Source organism: Tinamus guttatus, unplaced genomic scaffold (genome assembly GCF_059628265.1).
Source record: "Tinamus guttatus ecotype Peru unplaced genomic scaffold, ASM5962826v1 Tinamus_guttatus_pri_ptg000308l, whole genome shotgun sequence".
Classification (NCBI taxonomy): Eukaryota; Metazoa; Chordata; class Aves; order Tinamiformes; family Tinamidae; genus Tinamus; species Tinamus guttatus.
The window spans coordinates 2558-24391 of NW_028288842.1; the positions used below are offsets into that span (position 1 = coordinate 2558).

General features: G+C 40.5%; 1 protein-coding gene across 2 annotated transcripts in view; it reads left to right on the forward strand.

Annotated features, from left to right (window-relative positions):
• The first annotated feature begins 4903 nt into the window (after window positions 1-4903).
• The window catches only part of ARFGAP3 (ARF GTPase activating protein 3), a 36633-nt gene continuing 19702 nt past the window's right edge, over window positions 4904-21834 (forward strand). Inside the window, exons 1-7 of one of the 2 annotated variants that reach the window (XM_088528338.1) lie at window positions 4904-5012; window positions 11472-11590; window positions 12686-12758; window positions 15639-15770; window positions 17939-18022; window positions 20232-20313; window positions 20702-20770. In XM_088528338.1, coding sequence (XP_088384464.1) covers window positions 4944-5012; window positions 11472-11590; window positions 12686-12758; window positions 15639-15770; window positions 17939-18022; window positions 20232-20313; window positions 20702-20770 — 628 coding nt within the window. In that variant the 5' untranslated portion in view covers window positions 4904-4943. The remainder of the gene's footprint in view (window positions 5013-11471; window positions 11591-12685; window positions 12759-15638; window positions 15771-17938; window positions 18023-20231; window positions 20314-20701; window positions 20771-21834) is intronic. The other variant, XM_088528339.1, reaches the window with a different exon arrangement.

A 21834-nucleotide genomic window follows, 5' to 3' on the forward strand; every position in this document is an offset into this window, starting at 1 on the left:
TGAAGTTAAATCTATTTTGAGATAACAAACACTGTTGATAGTCTTTTTGAGGTTATAGAATATTTAGTCATAATTTTCAATGATTCAAAATGTGCAAGCTTAGAATCTGGATGTATGTATGTCTGTGTCTGTCAAGGAAAACTTACCAGCATAATTATTCATCCACAAAATGGTTACTAAAATTGTCAGGAATTACTGGTTTGGGTCTCTGTATTGTAAAATATTTTAGAAAACAATAAAATCTGTTAATCTCTTAAGTATCCAGAACGTACCTCTTACTAATTCAGTGTGTATGAAAACATTCTTTTGAAGCAAATAACCTGTGCATTTCATTGCAACTCAAGGTGACAACATCGGCATTGTCTAAAAGAACCGTAAAGGAGAAGGTGCCATAGCAGCATGGAGCAGTTAGCGAGAGGGAAGGTGCAGTGCACTGGGGCTCCTGGCCTAAATATTTCCAGAAAATATTTGTGGAAGAAGGGGAGACTTCCATCTTGTCTTCTGTGGGGTATGTGATGCTGCTTTCTATGGCATGGTCCAAATCTGATACAGCTTGCATGAGCAACGATGGGTTTTGTGTTTAAATATAATACCTGAATCTTTTCTACCTCATGAGGAAGAGGCTTTCTTGCTTGCTGGTAGGGATTAATGTAGTAACTCAAGTAGCTGAAAGCTTGAAGTTGCATCTCCTGCATCAACAAACTAGCTTTTAATTCCAATAAAGTATTAATTCTCTGTATTGGCTGGCTGATTTGGTGAAAGGGCCACAGAAACATCTGATCCTGGGAGGGTGGTGTCCAAAACTGGCTGTGGTGCTCCAGAACACAGAATAGCAGAAGCTAAAAGCAAGCTTCGTATTTCTTGAACATTATAAAATGTTCAAGTATTTTATTAAAAGTATTTTTTAAAGTTATTTGTCTACTAATGAGCATTCTAAGTGCTTGAAGCTCTTACGCTCCATCCAATTTAAAGAGAAGTTCAGGAAATATAGATGGGTTAAATCAGGTGGAAATGACTAATTTCATGCTCATTTTGAATAGATACCCAGTTACCTCACACAGGCAGTCTCAGTTTTGAGCTTTTTGCTCTAGGAGCACAGAATAGATTTTATAGAGTTTAAACACATACTTTTTAGAAGAATTTAGATTAGAAGGGACCTCTGGAGCCAGGCAGCCAACCTCTGCTCAAAGCAGGTCCAATTAGAGCAGGGTACTCAGGGCTTTCCAGATGGGTTGTGAACATCTCCAAGGGTGCCCAGAGAGGTCACAGCCTCTCCTGTTCTTTCTAGTAGTTACTTGTAGGAAGGAACGTATTTGTGTGTCTTTGCGTGTAAGCAAAAGTTCCTGATGTTGCCTCGTGTCCTTCCACTGTGCACCCTTAAGAGACGCGTGGCGCTCTCTTCCCAGCATTTTTCTATCAGGTAGCTGTAAGCAGTGATGTGGTCTTCTCCGAATCTTCTCCAGGCTTAGTGAACTTGGTTATGCTGTCCTGCTGGAGCTGGATGCCGCATTTACCTTTGATGCTCACGAGGTCTGTCAGCCTGTTTCTCCAGCCAGTTGCAGTCCTCCCGAACAACAGCCCTGCACCTCCCAAGTGGGTGTATCACCTGTGGCCTGGCTGTGTGTGGGCTCTGTCCCATCATTACAGGTGTTATAAATATATTAGGTGCTAATGTCCCTAAATGATTTCATTTGTACTTCCTATGCCCAGTCACACCCTTTGAGCCCACCTGTTAAGATGCTTCTCTGTCCACCTATTCTTGTTTATTCAATCCACATCTATAAGGATGCTCTGGGAGTTTGTCAAAAGCCTTAATACAGTTTAAGGTCAGCAAATAATGAAGTTTATTGAGCAACAGTAGAGAAGTATGACCAAGAAGAGGTTGGGGAGGGTTGTTTTTAAGTACCAGTATTACAACTTCTTGGCTTTGTCCTGAACTAAAATGCCATGCTGTTGAAATACAGATTACTTTGAAGAATGGAAAGCTCCAAGAAGCCTCAGCTCTGTGGAGATGCTTCTTGATGTTATCAGGACAAGCAACATTCTAGCACTAAATACAAGTATATTATTGATGTGTTGAACTCGTTGTAACTGGTTTTTAACCTAGTTCAGCACTATTGAATTTCATTACATATTGTGGGTGTAGTCATTCAGATACTTGATCTTTCTTATGCTCTTCTAGAGCTGAGATAGGCACAACTCTATGCAGTCAGAGGTGGATGCAGTATGGATGCTGGTGCCTATCTTTGGAGATCAAGCCAGTCAAAGAGCTGGAGATGAGACAGTTCTCATAGGAGATTATCCTGAAAGGTTGTCTTTCCCTCTCTGTTGTAACAAGTCCTAGATGAACAGTCTAGGAGACCAAAACTCTCATAGAATGATAAAGGTTTGGAGATGATATAGTCCAAGTGCCCTGCAAAAGCAGGGTCACCTGGAGCACATTGCACAGGATCGCATCCAGGTAGGTTTTGAATATCTCTCAAGAAGAAGACACTGCCATCCCTCTGGCCAACATGTTATAAGGCTCTATTAGCCTCACCATCAAGATGTTTTGTCTTGAAATTTGGATGCCCTCATCAGGACTGCGTGGAGGGGCAGGATCACTTCCTTCAACGTAATGGCAGCACTCTTCCTAATGCATCCCAGGTACCATTGGCCACCTTGGCCACAAGGGTACATTGCTGGTTCATGGTCAACTTGTCCATCAGGATGTCCAGGTCCTTCTCTGCAGAGTTGCTCTCCCAACCTGTACTGGTACATGCAATTACTTTTCCCGACCTATAGGACCTTGCACTTTTGCCTTTGCTGAACTTCATTCAGGTACTTCTCAGTCCACCTCACTGTCCACTCATTTAGCCTGTGCTTCCCGAGCTTGGCTAAGAGGCTGTACCAAGAGACAGTGTCAGAAGCCATGCTCTTCCCTTTTCTACCTAGACAGTCATCCCATCATAGAAGGCCATCAGGTTGGTTAAGCATGATTTCTCCTTGGTGCATCCACACTGACAACAGTTGCACTCTTGCTGCTACACTACTCTAGCTGTATTTATGTAGGTGGAACAAGAGAAAAAAAGCATAAAGGCATTTGCTATGCAACATCAGTTAGCTCTCGGAGCAGCTCTGGCAACCAGAGATTTGCCGTCAGCAGACGGTAATACGGAGAATCAGACCATGGGCGTCCCATCTTGTTCGCAGTGCTGGTCTGCTGCTGATTAAGGACTTGCACAGCATGTGACAGCCGTACAGTAAACCAGAGGGTACCCCAGTGCCCAATCTGTTCTGCAGCTACCCTTGAATACTACAAGGTTTTTAATCAATGTGCGGAGTCGCAGGTGAGTTATGAGCACTGCCTTTTCACTGACAGAGACAGACTAGCTCTTCTCTTCCTTCTGCTGGTATTTGTATTTGCTCTATCACCTCTCTTGCACAATCTAGAGGCTACTCTCAGATTGCCTCCGGGACCCTCTGCTGTCCCTAAGGTCATTAGCATGTGCTAAATGCTTTTCTTCTGTCTTGTCTACCTAGCAGTCAGCTGAGCTTGCAGTCAGCAAAAAAATAACATAACCTGCACATTCACATAGTTTAAGTGCAAAGTATGGCCTTGGCATAGAGTCGCTGTGAGGAGGAGTAGGAACAACATAATGCACGTTTCTGAACACTCAAGTACTGACACGTTTCCTGTGTTTTCCTTCATGGACACTTGAGAGTTGTGTGTCTGAAGTGGCTGTGAGCAACTGGCAGCATTTGACATCCTGACTCCAGGACACTTCCTGCAATTGGAGGCCAACAAAAAGCAGAAGAGCCAGGATGCTTCCGAAGTTATTTGCCTGAGATGCTCCCCAAGGTGCACGTCAGGTCCCTGGGTCTGCTGCAGTTGCTTAGGGAGCCAGTAGTGTGATTAGGGGTGAATGAGCATACCAAGGGAAGAAAGATAGGAGGCAATAGGTAAGGTCCTCATCTTCCTAAGGTCATGCCAGGTAGGTAGATCAATCTTCAGGATGATCAGTATTTAAAAAGCTTAAGTAAAGCTCCGTATTTTCTTTGGGGAAATATTTTGGTGGTTTTTAACCCCTGGGATGCCAGAGTTGTAGGCTGAGATGACAATTCTGCAGTCAAATGGGATCTGGCAAGCACTTCTGGAGGGGAGTGTACTCTAAGGAGTACCTGTCCCTACACAAGCAGTATCTTCCTGAAATGGAAACCTCCCTCACAGAGCTTTGGTTAAGCACTCCTGACCCTGAGTGATTGTATTCGCTAGCTTGAGGCTACAGGTGCTGCAGACATTGGCGTTCAGCTACAGGCAGGCACATGGATTCTTGGACTACTCTATTCCGAGGTCGAGCCCACGCCCTCAGCTCGTGCTCGACCAAAAACGGTGTTGCAGGGCCAGCCGCGCACCATGGCCAGGGCCAAGATGTTAATGGATTTGAGCAGCCTAAACTGATGTAGTTTTGAGGCAGAGAGGTTGGAGCTACATCCTTATGGCAATCCTTGAAAATGTCCATTTTGAGTCTTGGATAACTTAATCTAAGGCCCTGTTTTTCATATTTATGATCTGAACGTGTTGCTTTTTGAAAGGATCAATTAAAATCTTCCAACTCTATTTAGCACTGACTTGCTCGTCCCCAGCTACGGACATTAATGCTGGTGCGGAGGGGAGGGCATGACCGTTACTGACATTCTGAGAGTTGCTCGCACCTCTTTGAGACCCCCCGTCCCGCCCGTGACCGTTAGGGTCGCTAACGGGCGGCGCCGACGCAGCGGGGCCGCGCGTCTCCGGGGCAACCCGAGGCCCCGCCCCCCGCGGCGAGGGCGCGCGCAGCCGGTGCCGCGTGCAGCGTCGTGCGCGCGCGCGCTGCGTGGCCGGTCGGCGGCGCGGGGCGGGCGCGGCGCTTCCCTCCTTCCCTGCTCCTTTCCTTCCCTCGTCGCACCTGCCCTGCGGCGCGATGTGCGAGCCCAGCAAGCAGGACATCGCCGCCATCTTCAAGCGCCTCCGCTCCGTCCCCACCAACAAGGTAACGGGCGCCGGGACGGGCCGTTTGTTGTTGCTGGGGGAGGGGGAGAGGCAACGGGCGAACTTGGCCGTTGTGACACGTCGCACTCCCGCGGGGCGGGGGAGGGGCCGCCCGCTGCCGGTCCCGCCCCGTCGGCCAACTCTCCCCTCCCCCCCGAACCGCCCCCGCGCCCGGAGCAGCCCCGGCTTGGGGGGGGGTCCCGGTGCCAGGCGCCCCCCAGGAGCCCGGGTCGCCCCCCTGCCCGGCGGCTCCGCGGGCGGCCGTGCCGGAAGCGGAGGAAGGAGCTGCCGCCCGCCGGCCTCCCCCGCGGGCCGAGTGAGTGCCGCGTTGGCGCCGCTGCCCCGCGGCCAAACGTGGAGTTAAGGAGGGGAGGGAGCTCCCCGCAGGTGCTAGAGGGATTGCTAGAGAGAGCACTGTTTCCGAGTGAAAAAACAAAAATGGAGAAAGGCCAGTTCTGAAGTGGTGCTGAGGCAATAGTTTTGGATATATCTTTTCCAACGAATAGGCTAGTCTGTAGCACAGTCCTTTTCTGTATCAATGAAGCTTGGTGTTTGCTTACACTCTGAACTCATTTATTAAGGTTTGTAACTTTTCAGCGTTATAAAACATTGTTCTTATTTACCTATTTATTTCTATTAAGATGTTCAGGGGCTAGTTATGAGCTGGCAGGTGCTTCAGATGTGACAGACTCCCGGGGAGCAGAGCTACCTTCAGCACTCCTGTGCTGCTGCTGCCGCCACCATTCCTTGGCTGTGCTGCTGTTATCGTGTGTTCTGAGCATACTGGGGAAGTGACCTGGCTTACACTGTTAAACTTTGGTCAGCCAGTGTGGAGAAACACTTTATTTTTTTTTTTTTTCCCCGAAGTGCAAGTCTGGAGGTCTTTGGTGGAAAATGGACTGCTGTGCTTTGCATACAGATCAATGATATATTGGCTATGTACGTGTATCTAGGAGACAGGAGATCACACAGAATCACAGACTGGTTGAGGTTGGAAGGGACCTCTAGAGATCATCTAGTCCAACCCCTCTGTTGAAGCAGAGACACATGGAGCACGTGGCACAGAGTCGCAAAATCAGAGGCGAGAACTCACCAGTCCATTTCTAATATCGGCATGCTTGTGGCCTACCTTGACAGCAGGGTCCATCGAGGAAACATAGAGCCCGATGAAGAGACTTAGAAAGAAAATAATCTATGAGCTCCTTAAAATTACTGACACTTCTAAGAGGTTGAATAGCTGTGTAACACTATTGCAATGCTTTTTTTTTTTGCCGTTGGTATAATGAGAATCAAAAGAAAACACTATCCACGGTGGGAAATATGGCAGTCGAGTTGCTTGAGAGGTTCTCCTCTCTGGAGCTCATTGTACCACGTTAGCCTTGACCTGTGGCTGCTCAGGCACATCTTTCTGACCTTGCAGTCATGTCAAGCACTGTATTATTTAGTGCCAATGTCAACAAAGTGATACTGGCACAGTTTTCTCCCATTCAGATTAGGTCAGTTTGAAAGAAGTATTTCAGATGCAGATAACTCATGTTAACTTTGCAGTCATCCCTAAAGACAGACAGGAAGGAAAGAGGGAAAGTAAAATCAACAGTTTAGGTCCCACAGATTTCCTGTGTCCACGTATCCAAACAATCTTCTTAATTGAAAGTTGTTGCAGCCATCATTTTATCTTCTCATGTTTGATTATATCTTACTTTATTCTTTCGCTGGGTTTATTCTGATTTTGCTTGCATTCTTTATTTGTAGGGCTTTGCCGTTGCCATGGGAAAGAAATGAAAATATTGGAAAAGTTCTCTATTAAAACCTTTCTTTTTTTTTTTTTTTTAATTGTGTTGTCTTGTTTATTTATACACTTTAGGAAGAACTAGAATCTCTTCAGTGCAGCAGCTGTCCTTACTATTTACCTACAAAGCAGACATATGTATTTACACTGTGCTAGGTGCTCTGCAGTAATTCTTAGTACAAATGTGCTTAATAAAAAATCTGATTTAAGTAAATGCGAGGTTTAATTCGTGGACTATAATGTGTTACATTGCTGTGTGAAGAGTTGTCTTGAGATTAGCCTAACTTGGCTTTTGTTTGCTTTATTTTTTAGAACAAGAAGTAGCTTTTTGGAGTTTTTGTTGTTCCTTGTGTATTATGTAGCATAGTGTTACCTGATAATATTTAGCAAAAGGGTTACAGTTGTTAAACAAAATGCATTTTATACCTCTAAAAATGATCACAGACATCAAGCAACCCAGTATTGTTAATTGAAAAGTTTAGAAAGCTTACCAGGTTTGAAGGATTGTACCTTGATGGTGTGGCTCTATTAATCATTAACCTAGCATGCATTTCTAATTCTGAAAAAAAAGAAGTCACTTTTTATTCCTTTCTCTCGAGTTCTTTTCCTTTTCTCATGTTGGTTATCACTGTGGTGTGCGCAGGTGGAGAGCCAAGTAAAGGGCCCACACTGACTGAAACACAACTGTTTGTGCATATTGTGATGCTCTATTGGAGTTTTTGTTTGGTTTGAGCAGGTGCAGAAGGTAATGTACCCTGACAGATTAATTTAAGACTGTGACACTTCTAAAACAGGCAGTCCTGCCTTTCTCCTCTGGTAAACATCCCAGTTCCTGCCGTTATATTGGTGTTATGGATCATGTGGCTGGAGAGAGAGTTGGACCTACCTTTGCTCTGATGCAGAGCCATTTGGCACTGCTAGTTTCTGGTAGCATCAGCAAGTGTGATTGCTACTGCTGATGCAAGGAGAGGGGCAGGAGACCTATGTGACTGGTAATTAAGCTCGGGTTTAGATCACCTTTGACCAGTCATGAAACTTCCTCTGTGTTGATTAGCTTAGTATTCACACAACACTGTGATGGTCCCGGGTTAAAAGTGTCTATGGACTGTGACCTGAGGGTGAGCTTTGCATTCAGGTAACATGCTGAACCCCTTTAATTCTTTTGAAGTACCAACACCAACATTTCTGTACCCTATGTGCTAGGGCATTTTCATATCTATAATGTATTTATTGACATAGGTGTCTTGACCGAGGTGCCTGTTGCTCATTTAATGACTGCTTGCTGCAGATTATGTCGTGTCTTGTGTTTGCTGCAGCACAGATATGTCGATTATGCCTTTTGCCCTGTTTTTCAAAGTGACTGTCACTGAAGCTAGGTTGTCCTGGAATGACTTAACTCAAAATAAACAAAAATAATACAAGTGTATTTTTAAAACAATCTATTATTTGTCTTTCAAGTTGATTTCTACAATCAGTTCAATAATTTCTGTTTTATCTAAATCACTGCAGAAAATACACTTACTCTATTTTAAAAAGGGTAACATTTTCATAAGTGATTTAATTCCAGTTTCACTTCCTGTTAAAATTTGTGTGATACAAACCACTTTAAAAAAATCCCAAGGAAGGATAAGCAAAATGAGTTGAAGCATTAAGTTATTGAAATATCTTTCTATTAATGTTACGTAACATGATGGAAATGTCAGTTCTTAAATTATTCTCACAGGAGAGTAAGATACCTGTCTACTTATATCACATTTTCAGAAGCTAAATTTTATGTATGTGAATAACTTTCCCAGGTACTTGGTTGAACAGTTTATGAAGTTAACTTCAAAGTGATGCTCACTGAGCTATATGACGCTTCGAGGCACTTAGTTTTCAAAAGGATGTAATCAACTTTTGAGCTGGTGAAGTCAGGTGGTGCTTATAATGGTACAGGAAGGGAAAAAATAGGTTTTAGGGATGATTATTTTTAAGCTTCTTTTTTATTTTAAAATGCCTAGTGATACTCTTTTTTTCCCCGTTTAAGAGGAAATGTTATTATTCAGAGTGATATTTTATAAAGAACAACTCGATGGAGATGTGAAGGCTGGGGACAACCTTAGCTTCAGTGACCATGAGATGGTGGAGTTCAGGATCCTGTGAGGAGGAAGCAAGGTGGTACATAGGATCGCAACTCTGGGCTTCAGGAGAGCAAACTTTGGCCTCTTCAGAGACCTACTTGGAGCAATCTCAAGAGTTAGGGCCTTGAGACAGAAGGAGGATCCAAAGAGCTTGTTAGTGTTCAAGCATCATTTCCTTCAGGCTCAAAGTTGATGTATTCCTATGAGTATGGCAGAGGGGGCAGGAGACCTGCATGGATAAGCAAGGAGGTCCTGGCAAAACTCAAATGGAAGAAGGAAGTGCACAGAAAGTGGAAAAAGTGACAGGCCACTTGGAATATAGGAATATTGACAAAATATGCAAGGATGCAATGAGGAAGGCTAAAGTGCATTTAGAATTAAATCTGGCAAGGGATATGAAAGAATACAAAAATAAAAATTTGTGCCATTACATAAATACATACCTTCATCAATACCAAAAGAAAGGCTAGGAAAAATGTTGAATGGGGTGAGTGCCCTGGTGACAAAGGATACAGAGAAGGCAGTTAATAAAGACCTTTTTTGCATCAGTCTTTACTGTTAAAGCCAGCCCTCTGGCATCCCAGACCCTGGAGACAAGTGAAAGTCTGGAGAAGGGAAGATTTACTCTTGACAAAGGAGCATGAGATTAGAGATCTTTTAGGCAACCTTGACACCCTCAAATCCATGGGTCCCAAAGGGGTGCACCCACAAGTTTTGTGGGAGCTGGGGAGAGTTACTGCTAGGCCAGTTTCCATCATCTTTGAAAGGTAATGGAGAACAGGAGAGGTGCCTGAAGACTGGAAGAAATCCAGTGCCACTCCAGTCTTCAAAAGGGCAAGGAGGAGGCACCCAGGCATCTACAGGCCAGTCATCTCACCTCCATTCCTGGAGAGGTGATGGAATAGCTCATTCTGGATGTCATCTCTAATCGTGTGGAGGACAAGAAGATGATCAGGAATAGTCAGCATGGATTCACCGAGGAGAATCATACTTAACCAGTGGCCTTCTACAGTGGAATGACTGGGTGGATGAGGGGAGGGCAGTGGATGGTGTCTGCAGGGACTTCAGCGAGGCTTTTGGCACTGTCTCCCATGTCATCCTCATAGGCAAGCTCGGGAAGTGAGGCCTAGATGGATGGGTGGTGAGGTGACTGGAGAAGTGACTGAATGGCAGAACTCAAAGGGTTGTGATCAGTGGTGCAGGGTCTAGTTGGAGGCCTGTAGCTGATCCCCCAGGGGTGAGTCCTGGGTCCTGTCCTGTTCAACTTAATCATGAGTGACCTGGATGAAGGGACCGAGTGCCCCCTCAGCAAGTTTGCTGAAGATGCAGAACTGGCAGGAGTGCCTGATACCCCAGAGGGCTGCACTGCCATCCAGAGGGACCTGGGCAGGCTGGAGAGACGGGCAGAGAGGAACTCCATGTAGTTCAACAAAGGCAAGTGCAGAGTTCTGTACCTGGGAAGGAATAACCCCAGGCACAGGTAAAGACTAGGACTTGACCTGCTGGAGAGCAGCTCTGTGGAGAAGGAGCTGGGAGTTCTGTAGACAAGTTGACTGTGAGGCAGCAATGGGCCCTTGTGGCCAGTGGTATTCTTGGCTATGTTAGGAAGAGAGGTGCCAGCAGGATGAGGGAGATGATCCTGCCCTCTGCTCAGCCCTCCTGAGGCCTCTTCTGGAGTGCCAAGTCCAGTGCTGGACTCCCCAGTACAAGAGGGACACGGAGATCCTGGACAGAGTCCAGCTTGGGGCTGGATGAGGGGACTGGAGCATCTCTCCCATGAGGAGAGGCTGAGGGAGCTGGGCTTGTTTAGCCTGGGGAAGAGAAAGCTGAGAGGGGATCTCATCTGGGTGCACAGATACCTTAATGCAGGGTGTCAAGAGGATGGGGGCAGGCTCTTCGCAGTGGTGGTCAGCAACAGGGCAAGAGGCAACAGGTACAGACTGAAACACAGGAATTTCTGCGTGAATTTGTGGAAAAACTTCTTGATGGTGAGGGTGACAGAGCACTGGAACAGGTAGCTCAGAGACATGGTGGAGTCTCCTGTTTTGGACCTATTCAAAACCTGCCTGAGTGCAATCCTTGTGCTCTAGGTGTCCCTGCTTGTGCAGGGAGTGTTGGACTAGATGATCTCCAGAGGTCCCTGCTCACCTCAACCATTCTGTCATTCTGTAATTTTAAGTCTGTTTTGCTCTTTTGTATTAGAAACAAGAACCGGGCTATTTCATTACAATTGTCCTAAAACAGAGTCTTCTATTTTGCTGTCCCCACCTTCCTTTTGGCCTTATAAGAAAAGGATCGATGTGTGCTGCGATCATGGACAGAAACTAGAAATGCATGAAACCTAGTCCTGTTCCTTGTGGGAGATTTAGAAGCTTGGACAAACTATTTAGCTTCTTTCCGACCTATGAAATTAGTATAATATGCAGATGTCATGTCAACTCATCCTGCAAGATGAGTTAGGTGATTTCTGATCTCTGTAAGGGTAGCCTAGTACAATCCCAATAAGTTTCTGTGCTTAAATTCATTTACTGATCTCTATTTTTTCTTTAAGGTATGTTTCGACTGTGGAGCGAAAAACCCTAGCTGGGCAAGCATAACATATGGAGTTTTCCTCTGTATTGATTGTTCAGGGACACATCGATCACTTGGTGTTCATCTGAGTTTCATTCGGTAAGTAATTCAGTAAAATGGTAGGATTTTTATTGCAGACCTTAACATTGTGTTTTTGTTGTTGTTGAAAATGCATTCTTCTACTACCAATTCAGTCTCTTTAAACTTTGCATTAGCTATGTTTTATCTCATAGCTGCTTCAGAGTTGGGTAGATAGGTGAGGTTCAGTAGCATTTCTGCTATGCACACTGGATGATGAGAATGAAGAACTGAGTAAGTGAGGTGTCAAAGTCTTTTTTTTTTTTTTTTCCTCCAATCAAATCTACAGCAAATGCACTGTTAAATTTGTTGGTCAACCCTAGAGCAAACCAGTTTAGAGAGCCAAATTGCCTTTTGACGGTTTTTCTCCCTGCAGTAGCTCACTGTGGTGTCACCAGAGTGCTAGTACTGGGCAAGAAAGAGGGATCAGGTGTGAAAGGCTACCCACTTTGAGGGCAATATTCAGGTTTTGTCAGTTATGGTTTAAAACTGCATCCTGAGCTTCTCACATTTCAAGTGAGTGTCCTAATGCATGGTCTGTAGAGTATGTCTTTTTTTGGCCTAATTACATATTTGAAATTGAAGGTTGTTCAAAGTAATTGGGAGCACTGCGTCTAAGAATGACTTGCAAATATGAGCAGCCAATGTTCATCAACTAAATCGATAATCTTCCTCTGTTGACTTTTCACTGTGTGCAGGAGGGTTACAAGAGGATTCTTAAGAATCCATCCTTAATGATCACAGTATTAATGTGCCTGACGTTCACTGGATCCCAAATTTTTGGTGTGATATGGTGCATGGATAGTCACATTGGTGACCATTCATGTGATTACGTGTGATTCTTTTGCTGTTTACAAGGAGTTCAGTTATGGTTTTTGAAAATATATTTTAATGGTGTTTTAAAGGTGAAAACGTATTCCTCAAAGGGTAAATTTTCTCAAAGTGCATGACTTTATTAGATTTGTTCTACATATTGTGCATTGTTAAGTTTTTTTTGTAGTTGTTTTTAGACATGTATTTTTCACTCTGCAAAAAAAAAAGTGATGCGGGAGGAAAAAAAAAGGGGGAGAGAAACTTCAAACGGCTTTTGAGGTAACATTATTTCCCTCTGCTTAGTTCTACAGAACTGGATTCCAATTGGTCTTGGTTTCAACTGAGATGCATGCAAGTTGGAGGAAATGCAAATGCTGTAAGTACCTCCTGGGAATTATATTCTCCTAGGCGATTACTTTGCACATAGAAGCTTGTTAGACTTAAAGGCTATTGTTTATTCTTATTGACTTACATCCTGGGCTAGTTTTATTTTCCCAGACCGATTCTTACTGTCTCACCACCCCCAAACCCTTTTCCCCTCTCTTTTTCTCCAAGATTCTTATAACTTTTTCATGGAGGTATAATGTGCAGATGCTTTTTTGTTGTTGTTGCTGTATGAAAAAACAAAGCACAACAAAAAAAGTTGTTAATAAAATCATTGAAAAGACCAGACCAGGTTCCTGCTATTCAGTATGTATCTGATTTAACAGTGACACGTTATTAACTACTGACGGCTGGTTTTCTAGCTTTTCTCGCCTAGAGAAAAAAAGCTTTTCTCATGAAATATTTCTTCAGCTACCGTATGAAAATGTGCCAAGAATGTCATATCACGGTCAAAAGTGTCACTGAAGTCCAGATATGACCAATACCTGCTGGTATAATTGAAGTCCACATAGGAAGGGCTGCCCTGTCAAAGACAGGAAATAGCAGATAAAATAGCAGGAAAAAACAGTTTTGGTTTTGGCAAGCGTATGTTGGTTGTTACTTATTACTTTTTTTTTTAAATTTGTTACGCCTTTTTTTTTCTGTTATTAGAAGTTATGTTGACTTCTGTATTGTTCTCAACTTCTTTTTGAAAAGATAATGTTTTCCTTTGTCAATTTTGCTGGAATCTTGCCTCTTTTCTCACCATTTTGTTGAAGGTAATTGCTGATAAAAGATTGCTTCCTTAAGTAGACCCAGCCAGTTTGGAAGCAACTTCTCTAAGCAATTCTTGCTTTGCTAATAATCCCCTAAACTACTTTTTATTTTTTTTTTTGTGCTTTGTTCTTATTGTTGTTTCCTTGAAAAACTTCAAGCTTCGGAGCTTATTTTTGTGTTCCCCCCAGCCAAACTGGCTCCCTCTAGGTTTTACTTAACAATTTTGAACTTGCCTTTTCAGCTGTCCTCATATTGCTTGTTTGGTTTGGTTTGGTTTTGTCTCCTTTCATACAAAGAATTGCTACTCCAATACCATTATTATTCAAGTTATCTTCTGCCTTTTTAGTCAAACATTTTTTCTTTAAGTAGCATTCAGTAGATCAGTCTGCCTGATTTAATGATCCTGAGCAGTTACATGCCTCCTTGAGAAATGGTGATGTCTTTCCTCCATTTCTTTCTTGTAATCTGTTTTGTACTTTCATTTCAATACTGCTCTTATATGAGTTATTTAGTGTCTGTTATGCTACGTAGTCAAAACTTTTTTTTTGGTGGTAATCATCAGAGAGAGATTGTGCACAGAATAGAAGTGATTGTGCATAGAATAGCACAATCAAGAAAAGTGATTGTGCAATAGAAGATTGTGCACAGAAGAAATACTTTCTTTTCTTTATGGCCAAGGGTTTTAAGGCAGTCAGAAGGAACAGATGACCAAGTTTGAAAACTTCTTTAGTTATTTCAGGAAGTATGTTCCTGAAACAACAGATTTGATTATGTTTTGATCAACAACAAATCTGAATTATTCAATTTTGCTTCTTTTGGTTGTTGCTGTTTCCTATCCTGTGTTGTCCCAAGAGGTCTTAAGAATCAATATATGTATCCGGAAGTCCTAATGGCTGCTTTTGGATTACCTAGCAAGATTATTGGCAGAATATTTACTAAGTTACTTACTAAATAGTTTAGTAAACTACCTAAACATTAAAAAGGAAAATTAACACGTTTCCTCTAATCATGTTAAGCAGCAATGATTTCTTTTAAGTGCTACATTCTGTTTTTACTAATGACTATAATATTTCATTATTATCAGAATAGCATTAACCATCTGTGTTCTGTAATAATCTTGATCTTGAATCTTGAAAAACAGGACTCATGAGCATCTTTAGCTATCTGTCAGGATACTGGAAAATCTCAAGTGTTCAGAGACACTTTTGCTTTCAGAATAAATCCCTACTGTGATAATTATTAGGATGTATAAGACTGAGCTCTGAATGTTAAGTATATATTTACATGAAAAAATACACTTTTTTGTGACATCGATTATATTTTTGACTGCATTAGTAATGGCAGTTAGTTGATTGGCATTATATCCTTCTGCACAATTGTTGCCTAAACTGATTATGAAATCTACTGTACTTGCATACTACATCTGCCCTTGGTAATTGCAGTGAAAGAATGAATCACCTTCTCTTGATACGTTGACCCTGTTAAGCAATATTTTATTATGTTTTGCTCTAATAGTTTGACAGGTACTTGTGTGCAAGCATATATGACATAACTTGCTAGTCAATTCTAAGTATAAATAAATGCCCAGCTTTTTTTCTAATCTTTCAAACAATTTTTTTTCCCCTGCATTGTGAAAGTCTATTTTAAGCATATTGATGTGCTTTTATTTAAATCTTAATAAAATTTATTACATCATGTATATGCATGGGTGTGTGTATACACACTTTATGGAAAACCTATGTGTAACCTAGTTCTTCAAGTATTATTGAACATATATTGCTCTCCTTAGCATGTCAGAAATGAAGTGAAACAGTGACTTTTAGAGTATTAATAAAGTCCTCCATAGCACAAGTACTGGGAATCAATTACCTCTTTCTTTCTACAGCTAGTTTTAGAACTTGATTTGTTTGTATGTCATTAGAAGCTGTTATATGTTTTTTTAAAAAAAATACTAATGCGGTTAGGTTTTTTATTGTTTTATTTATATGCCAGTAAGATTTATGTGAGGATCAGAGATATTTTGCTGCAGTGAAGTCATTCTTTCAAATTAATTTGCCTTAAATATGTTAATTTTTAAAGCTGCTTCTCGTAACGTTTTCTATGTTCTGCCCCATAGTCTGCTTTTTTCCATCAACACGGATGCACGACAAATGACACCAATGCAAAGTATAACAGCCGTGGTGCTCAGCTTTACAAGGAGAAGATTAAATCTCTTGCAACACAAGCAACAAGAAAGCATGGTACTGATGTGAGTAAAGTGGGTCCTAGGTCATTCTGATTGCTGAAAAAGTTCCCGCTCTCCAGAGTTATTCTGAGTTTGTAATTAGTGGTGCAAAAGATTGTCAGTCTTTTGCCTTGGAACACATTGCAATGAATAGGTAAAGCTGGGAGGTAAACTGTTGGCAGCTTATCTTTTTTGTTTGGCAGAATAGTGATATTAAAGCCCAACCTGACATTGCAGTTCTCTTCTGAGTTGCTCAGTGATTATAACACTTGCAGTAACTGCTGTGAGTTCTAGAGAGAAACTTCAAAACGTCTTTAAAATATGAACTATTTTGTTCCAGACATGTGCACCAAAGTTCTGTTAGTGTAATAGAATCATAGAATGCTCCAGGTTGGAAGGGACCTCTAGAGATCATCTAGTCCAACCCCGCTGCACACGCAGGGTCAACTAGAGCACGTGGCACAGGACTGCGTCCAAGCGGGTTTTGAAGATCTCCAGAGAAGGAGACTCCACAAAGTTAGTGTTATCCACCTAACTGAAATGCTGTACTTCCCTGTGGTAGTACTTCCCTGTAAACTATGTAGTGTGTTTTGGGCTTTTTGGAAATGCTTGAAAAATATAGCTCATAAAAAAGAAAAAATACTACTAATAATAAAATGTGAAATTTGAATGGGATTTTGATCTGAACAGTTCTTTTTTTTTTCTTTTTTACAAAAATATATTTGAAAAATTAGCCAGTTCTGTTATGCCACAAATTTCGTGTTTTTCATTTACAATGCTGAAGCAGTTCATGCACGCTGACAAAGCTTTGAAGAAAGTTAGGTCACTGACAGTTATTAGCCAAAGTATGTGGAATTAGAGTTTGGTGAGGTGTTAAATAAGAGTTGGACAACTCTTCTGTGCCTGGAAAAAGAATGTTCTGGCTGGTTAATTCAGCTTGCTCAAGTCCATGACTAATTTATTTCAAGCTCATAAACTGAGTAGGAATTTAAAAAACAACCTTTTTTTTTTGCTTTTATTTTTCCTAATGTGTGTGTCACATAGTGGTATGAAATTTAATAGATTACAATGTTGTAAATGTTATAGATAAAATGGTTCACACTGCTAACTTCAGAGAATATTTCTTGTGACTAATTGAACAACCTTTAGATGTAAAACATATTCATAAACCTTTAATATTCCATGAGTATTTAAATTGGTTGCAGGTGCCCCCCATAATAGTTTGAAGAAACATGACTGTCTTAATTCAGCTATAGATTCCACTCAAATATCGCTTGACATTAATCATGTTTATTAAAATCTTTGAAATAACACATCTGTGGTTTTAAGTTGTATAAGTGATTATGTGCTGTCTGAATTGCTGCAGTAAATTACTCAGATATGCTTTTTAAAGCATTAATTCTAGTACCAGTCTCACCCCAGTCATGTTAAAAAAGATACATATATATATTTTTCTAAGTTAACTGATTCAGTTGGCTGCCTAATAATGAAGTTAGGTTATTACATGATCGGTAACCTTTTTGAAAGAGATGACTCTCTTTGGTTGTGCATTGTCTGAAAGAGGTTACTGGTTTTGGTTGTGCATCCTTTGCACTTACTACAAATAACCATTCAAATGATTGATCTTGGACTGAAGATTACAGATGAAGTCCTGACCTTCAGGATTCTAACAGTAACTTTCAGCATTTTGAATCTTTTAGCTTTCTTTGAAGTCATGCATAGCTTAAAATTGTTAGCATCTTACAAAACTGTGCTTAAAGTGTGGTAGTTTTGGGATTCTGAGGTAAGGTGGGAAGACAAAGCAGAGTACCAAGGCACACTTGAGACAATTCAGAAAACTGTTCCCAAAATACTGCTAGTTGTAATTGTTTTGTTCAAAATCAGAGTTTTAGAGAAAAACCCTTACGTACAAATATGAAGACATTACTTTTTACGAAATTCTAGCAGTGGCAGTTTTACTGCAGCATCATTTTACTGAGTGTTTTACTAGGCAGGGAATGGGTAATGTAAAGGAAAACTTCACAGATAAAAAAAAAAAAAAAGGTCAGTTATTAAAGCTCAAATATATTTCTAGGGGGAAAAATACCAGAAAAATCAATAACTGTTGGGAAAAAAAAGAAGTTTTGAGATTAATGCATTTTAAATTATGCCATTGTCCTGCAATTTTATTGTTATTATTTTTTTAATTCTAGCTGTGGACAGATGGATGTGGAATGCCACCTGCGTCACCTCAACACAAAGAGGAAGATTTCTTTGCATCCCAGGTTTCTCCAAAGGTACAGATTTCATGTATTAAATTCTTACTAGTTTTCTAAAACACTCAGTGTTTTTGCACTACGTGTTCTGCGGTGGAGATTAAACACTGAAAGAAAACTTCATAGAGAAAAGATAGATTAGTGAGATCACACTCACTAATAAGTGAGCTTGGGTTTCAATCAATAAATTTAGGAGTTCTTAAATTATTTGTTAAGCTTTTTCTTCCTCCAAAATATTTGCATCTTTTAAAAGCCGAAGTAGCGATCTTAAGGCTGTTGCAACTCTTGGTTCTGATTTATTTGATCCCACTTCTGCCCCAGTGCCTTGTAGTGGTGGATGCTATGTCTAATTCACGAATTAGATTTCTAGAGACTCAGGAGAATGTTGTATTTGAAAATACCGTATGACTGTAGTGAAAACAGCTTAAGCAATTGTGATCTCAGAGTTAGTGCAATTAAGCTATTACAACATCTAGCTTTCCTAAAAAGCTGAAACAATACTGCGGGGTGCTAGTATGGTGGCTTTCTAATATAGTTGTAGTCTGTGGACATCTAAATGCAAATGTCATCATGAGGCATATTTTGGGATAAGAAAGAATTCAGAGCTTGGGTGTAATTCAGATTTTAGCTTTTACTGTGAGACCTCTTTAGCAGTTCATATATGTATCCATTTTCCTGTCATAATAGTACTATTGTTTGTGTACATCAGCAGCAAATAATAAGAAGTTGCTTGTATTTTAATCTGTGTGAATACAGGAAAAATGGCACGACTTTTTTAATGATCAGATGTAGTTGAGAAGTTTGAGAGAAATATCAACTACAATTTAAAAGAAAAATGAGATTTTTTTTCTTTTTTTTTTAATTGTGGCATTTTAAAAAGTCATCTTTTTCTTATATTTGTAAGGTTTCAGAAGGGGAAATTCACCCTTTTTGCTATTTTTTATTTCTCTCACTGCCAGAATTTGACTTAGAAAAATACCTTTCACCATCTTGAAACAGGGGAAGAGTATTTCCATTTTCCATATTGGAAAAGTTTACTGCACAGAAATGCTTTTGCAACAGCCTAGTAACACAAGTGCTGTGAGTTCTAATGCTGTGCCTTCATCAGGGAATCACCTGCCCTAATGGCAGAAAGACAAATGCAGTATTTCTGATTGCAAAAGCCAACACATAAGAATGCTTGAAAGTGAGGGAGGGAAAAGCATGAAAGAAGACTGGGAGACGCAAGATAGAAAGAAAGTACTTGAAGCAGAGAATGCTGTAAATGTCTTTGTGGAGCCGATGAATGTACTTGATGTATCAAGTAGAAACTCGATACAGAAACTTGATACAAAACTCCATAAAAAAATTATTTATTTTTACCCATAAATTATCTTATTTAATTTTTAAATTTCCCCAGGAAACTTTTTGGCTAGCCTTGAAGGAAAGAGGTTAAAGACAAAGTGGTCTGCATACCTTGGAGCAAGAGATTGTCTGGGTGTGAACAATGTTTTGAGACATAGATTCTAAGGGGGAACAAGCAGAAACTGGCAGGGGCACAGTGTTGGTGGGAAAGATGATACCAGCCAGGTGTTTTTGAGACCAGGTTGCAAGCCTGACTGCTCAGTAGGATGCGTCTGAGGGAGGTGGGAGGACTCATCAGGTAGACAACACAGCATCGAAAAATAAGTGTTATAAAATAGTGGCTAGTGTGGGGAAAAGGGTTAGTGTTATATGTAAATAAATGATCCCGACTTTCTCTATTATATTACTTGTTGCAGTTTGGAGCGGGTCAGGAATGCCAGACAGCAACTTCATAGAAGCTGGAACTGACTTCGTTTATTAGCTTACATGCAGTACATTTATATGATTCTAACAGTTAGTGATGTAACTACACAGGCTCCTAATTGGTAGACAATGATCTAAGACCCTTACAGCCCCCCTTACTTGTTTAGCTCATCTTTTTAGTTCAACAGCTCTTTTATTCCCTCTGACCTTGGTCTACTTCCTTATCTCCTAGTTAGCAGTCCCTTTGGTCTTTCACTGAAACCTGAAAGCCCGGATTGAGCAGGCCTGCTGGGCAGCCACGTCCCAGCTCTCTAACCGTTCCTCTATAATTGCTGTTATAGGTTAAAAAAAAAAAAAAGTAATAACCAAATTGCAGTAAAAACATCTAAAACATTTCACTATTCTAACACTATTCATATTTATATTTTGCTTGCCCTTTGATTTTTGTTTTTTTTTTTTCAAGGCAAAGAACACAGAATGGGGATCATCAGAGCCGATTTCTCTGAAGCAGAAAACTTCGGAAAATATTTCAGAATGCCATGAAGGTATGTTGATTCTTCAACAGTAAGCTGCATTTTCTGATGGTCTGCTTATGTTTACCCTACTTAAGCTGTTAAAGAATGTAACCATACTAACTTTATTCAAGAATTTTGAGGAGGAAGGAATTCCTATTATTATGCTAGCAAGTAGAGTAGTAACTGTTCTGTAAATGATATTTAATAAGAAATCTAAAATAAAATGTGAGTTGGAAGGTTTCGAGTGAATCTTTGGGTGTCTGCTGCTTTGTTAGTAGCTATAAGGTTATGACAGAAGTAACATATTGTAATGTCTATATCAAAAGAGGTTTAGGGGATAAAGAATTGTGTTTCTGTATTTTAAGTGTTCTAATGAGCCTTCTGTTACTTTTGCCATTGTTATTTATTATGTTTTTAGGTGGCCCAGAGCATGGACCAAGTGTTGATTGCCTTAGTGCATCCCCAAAGGCTACCTTAGGTAACGAGGGTAAGCAGAAGGAGGTAGCAGCCAGTATAGCATGCATAAGTATTCATTGTTACAGAGAATGTTTGACTGGGATGAGGCGTGAAAGTTTCACTTTGATACTGATGTCCATGAAACGGATGAGTTTGTATTTTAATTTCTTCTGTTAATCAATATATTCCATCTAACAAATTAATTTTACCTGTTTGTGTTGTTTTTCTGCCTTTTATTTTGCCTGAAATGAATTTATATGCTGCAAGCATCACGCCTAATAAAGGTGACCATTAATATTTTACGCTTCCTTGTTAGACTGGTTCAGATTCTACATTTGAAGAACACAGGTGGAGTAGAACATTGTGCTGGGTTTAACAGCCTGTTATGTACTTTAAACAAATGCAACTTGTATTAATAGGTCTGTTTTTCTATCTATAAGTTGCTTTTGTTTCCCTGTTAGAAAATTAAACATATAATTTAAGCTAGTAAAAAAAATGCTTATACAAGTTCTTAGTGTCTAAAATCTTAATGTAAGTAATACCGAAGAATGAATCATACTCTAGATACAAAACAGTTGAAGAAAATAAAAGTAGGATGTAATAAAATACATAGACGATTCATCTTTACATGAATCATCATAGTGTTAGTAAAGAAGTTGTCACTGGGTCTGGCCCAGTATTTCAAGAAGGTCTTGTTTGTATTAGTGTTTTTATAGTCACTGTTTCTATGAGTTGGACACTAAGGTATAGGAAAAATATCATTATTCACATACATTCCATGATTTGCTCATTTATATCTGTAACACATTCCCATAAAACAAGGGCTTTATTTGTCATTGACATTAAAATTTTTAATTTTTAATTTTAATATTTTATGCCAAGAATTTCTGAATTTCTGTTCTGTGTGACTGTTTCCTCTGTTTCAGACTAAATTTCATCTTAAATTTTATCACTTCTTGTATGTGCAAGCATTTAGTAGTTGTTGAGGGTTGAAAACTTGCATGTGGGAGATTTACAGGTTAGCTGACTGTAGCTGTCAATAAGGGACATCGCAGTATTCCTGTAGGGAGTCCTATTGGGGTCTTATTGAAAACA